Source organism: Sinocyclocheilus grahami, unplaced genomic scaffold (genome assembly GCF_001515645.1).
Source record: "Sinocyclocheilus grahami isolate Dianchi unplaced genomic scaffold, SAMN03320097.WGS_v1.1 scaffold33.1, whole genome shotgun sequence".
Lineage (NCBI taxonomy): Eukaryota > Metazoa > Chordata > Actinopteri > Cypriniformes > Cyprinidae > Sinocyclocheilus > Sinocyclocheilus grahami.
Window position 1 is genome coordinate 3,511,189 of NW_015505212.1, and position 2,189 is coordinate 3,513,377.

The window sequence follows — 2,189 nt, forward strand, 5'->3', positions numbered from 1 at the left end:
ACAGAACAGCTTTCTCTTCTGAGCTCAGGTTTCCTGTTCAGAGAACAAAAAGTGTGTATATAAATAAACATAAAAGGTCAAAAATATGACACAAATAAAAATAAAATAACAGATAATGTCCTATCCTGACCACCAGCTGGCGCTGTGTCTTTGAGGAGCTCATAAAGTTGACTGAGGTACATGACCATGCTAAGAGAGTCACTCTCTTCCAGTGTGCTCATCTCCTTTCCGGTCATTATAGGACAAATACCAAATTCCTGCTCCGCCATGTCCAAACCCAACTGACCATTGAGCTCCGCCTCACACTCCTCCAGAGACGCAAAATCACTGCAAGAAACAAAGACGCTAGTGTCAAGAGTCACACATTCAGAAAACCTCAATGCAATAAAACAATCAGCCCACACTTTTAGCTACTAAATTTCCTTTTGAAGGACTGAAAGCAGCTTTATTAAAAATTAACTTGAGCCCATCAATATAACAGTATCTTAATATATAAACATTTATTTAAAAGAGTTAATAAATACTAAATAGATCAATAATGAAATGTCAACAAATACACAATCTGATGGAAAATGTCATCTACATGTAATTTATATATTTATTGACACATTTAATTATTTGGATTTTATTTATTGACATACATTTATTTAATAACTATATAGTGTCAATATATAATTAACTATAAATGTCATATATAATTTAAGAAAATGTGTTATATTTTTTATTGACACATGATCTATTTATTTATTTATGCTTTTAATTAAATACGCCACTCTTAAATCCTCAAATCCCACAGTCACATCATATACATTTTAATCCAATAAAATGCTAGCAATAGAAAGCAGCAACTCATAGTTTTGCCAACCTGTGAACTAAACCAGGTTACCAGCCCAGATCTTTTACCACTATGCCACAACCCTCATTCATACCCAGAGTAAAGAGTGCGAACTCACATGAGGTCAGGTCTGAATCTGTGAATGAGAGCGCACAGGGCCAGGCCGCTCCTCCAGGAAGTTGTGAAATCCGTCACACACATGTTCATGTAGCCGTGTGTTTGCTCTTGACACCAGCTCAGCAGCTTACTGTAACGAGCCACTGACTCTACACACACAGACAGCATGTTAGATTGTGTATGAATGTATATGTGGGAGATGGTATATATGAAGTCACACATACCTTGGCGTGTAAGTCGTGGGTGTGGAGAGCTGACAGCATCAAGGCTCAAAACTGGACCCTCACCTGTGTCTATGAGATGACACACCTGTACACACATGTTCAACATCATCATGATCACCATCACTGATTGTGACTTGATTAGAACTGCAGGTTTCTAACCTGAGCAGCGCTGATGAGTTGCATATTGATGTTGGGATAGCGGCTAGCAGGATCCATGCTGTACTGGCTGTGGTTTTTACTGACGTTTTCTGGTGTTGTCTGAGGAAGCAGCCGATATACACTCTCTCTGAGACGGGGAAGAAACGGAGGGGGGTATTAGAACAGAATCCTACATTGTCAAAACTGTTTGTTCATAAATCTGCCTTGACTTCATTCAGACTCTGACCTCTCAGCCAGAACCTGTGATGGGGTGTTGCCCTGACCCCAGCTGCGAACCATCCAGGCCGTGTCCATGGCTGCCAGGAAGCCCCGAGCAATTCCTGTTCCCATTGGCCAGAACGGCTGTAGGAAACAGAGCTGTGTAAATACACTAAAATGCCTCAAATTAGGAAAATCAGAGCAAACAACTCATGAAAATATTACAGATGTTTTCAGAATGTTATTATATTAATAGTTATATTACAATAACTAGTTTTAGTGACTCATTTTCAAAACATTTTAAATTTAATTGATACAACTTACCAAAATTAGTTATGAAATGTATTATTGAGTGTCAAAATACATTTATATTCTTTAAAACAAGGGATACCAAAAACTTGATCATTATGATATTATGGTCAAAATAATCGCAAATTAAAATTGTATACTATTTTTATATATATTTTTATTTTTATGTAAAAATAAAATCAATCACTGTAAATGCTGCAAGTGAATTTAGGCATCAAAACATTATAATATACATTGCTATGTATGAAAAATATGGATATTCATTTTTGAGATTTAATAAAAAAATGAATATGGATATTCATTTTGGGTCTGAATACTTAGGACCATGTGATATTTCAGTTTTTCTT

The 2,189-nt window shown here is 36.2% G+C and overlaps 1 protein-coding gene across 1 annotated transcript in view; it reads right to left on the minus strand.

Annotated features, from left to right (window-relative positions):
• The window catches only part of LOC107581280 (protein-methionine sulfoxide oxidase mical3b-like), a 22,007-nt gene that overhangs the window by 11,745 nt on the left and 8,073 nt on the right, over positions 1-2,189 (minus strand). The window contains exons 9-14 of the mRNA XM_016266780.1: positions 1,562-1,677; positions 1,336-1,462; positions 1,177-1,261; positions 954-1,101; positions 131-327; positions 8-33 (exon numbers count right to left, since the gene is read on the minus strand). Coding sequence (XP_016122266.1) covers positions 8-33; positions 131-327; positions 954-1,101; positions 1,177-1,261; positions 1,336-1,462; positions 1,562-1,677 — 699 coding nt within the window. The remainder of the gene's footprint in view (positions 1-7; positions 34-130; positions 328-953; positions 1,102-1,176; positions 1,262-1,335; positions 1,463-1,561; positions 1,678-2,189) is intronic.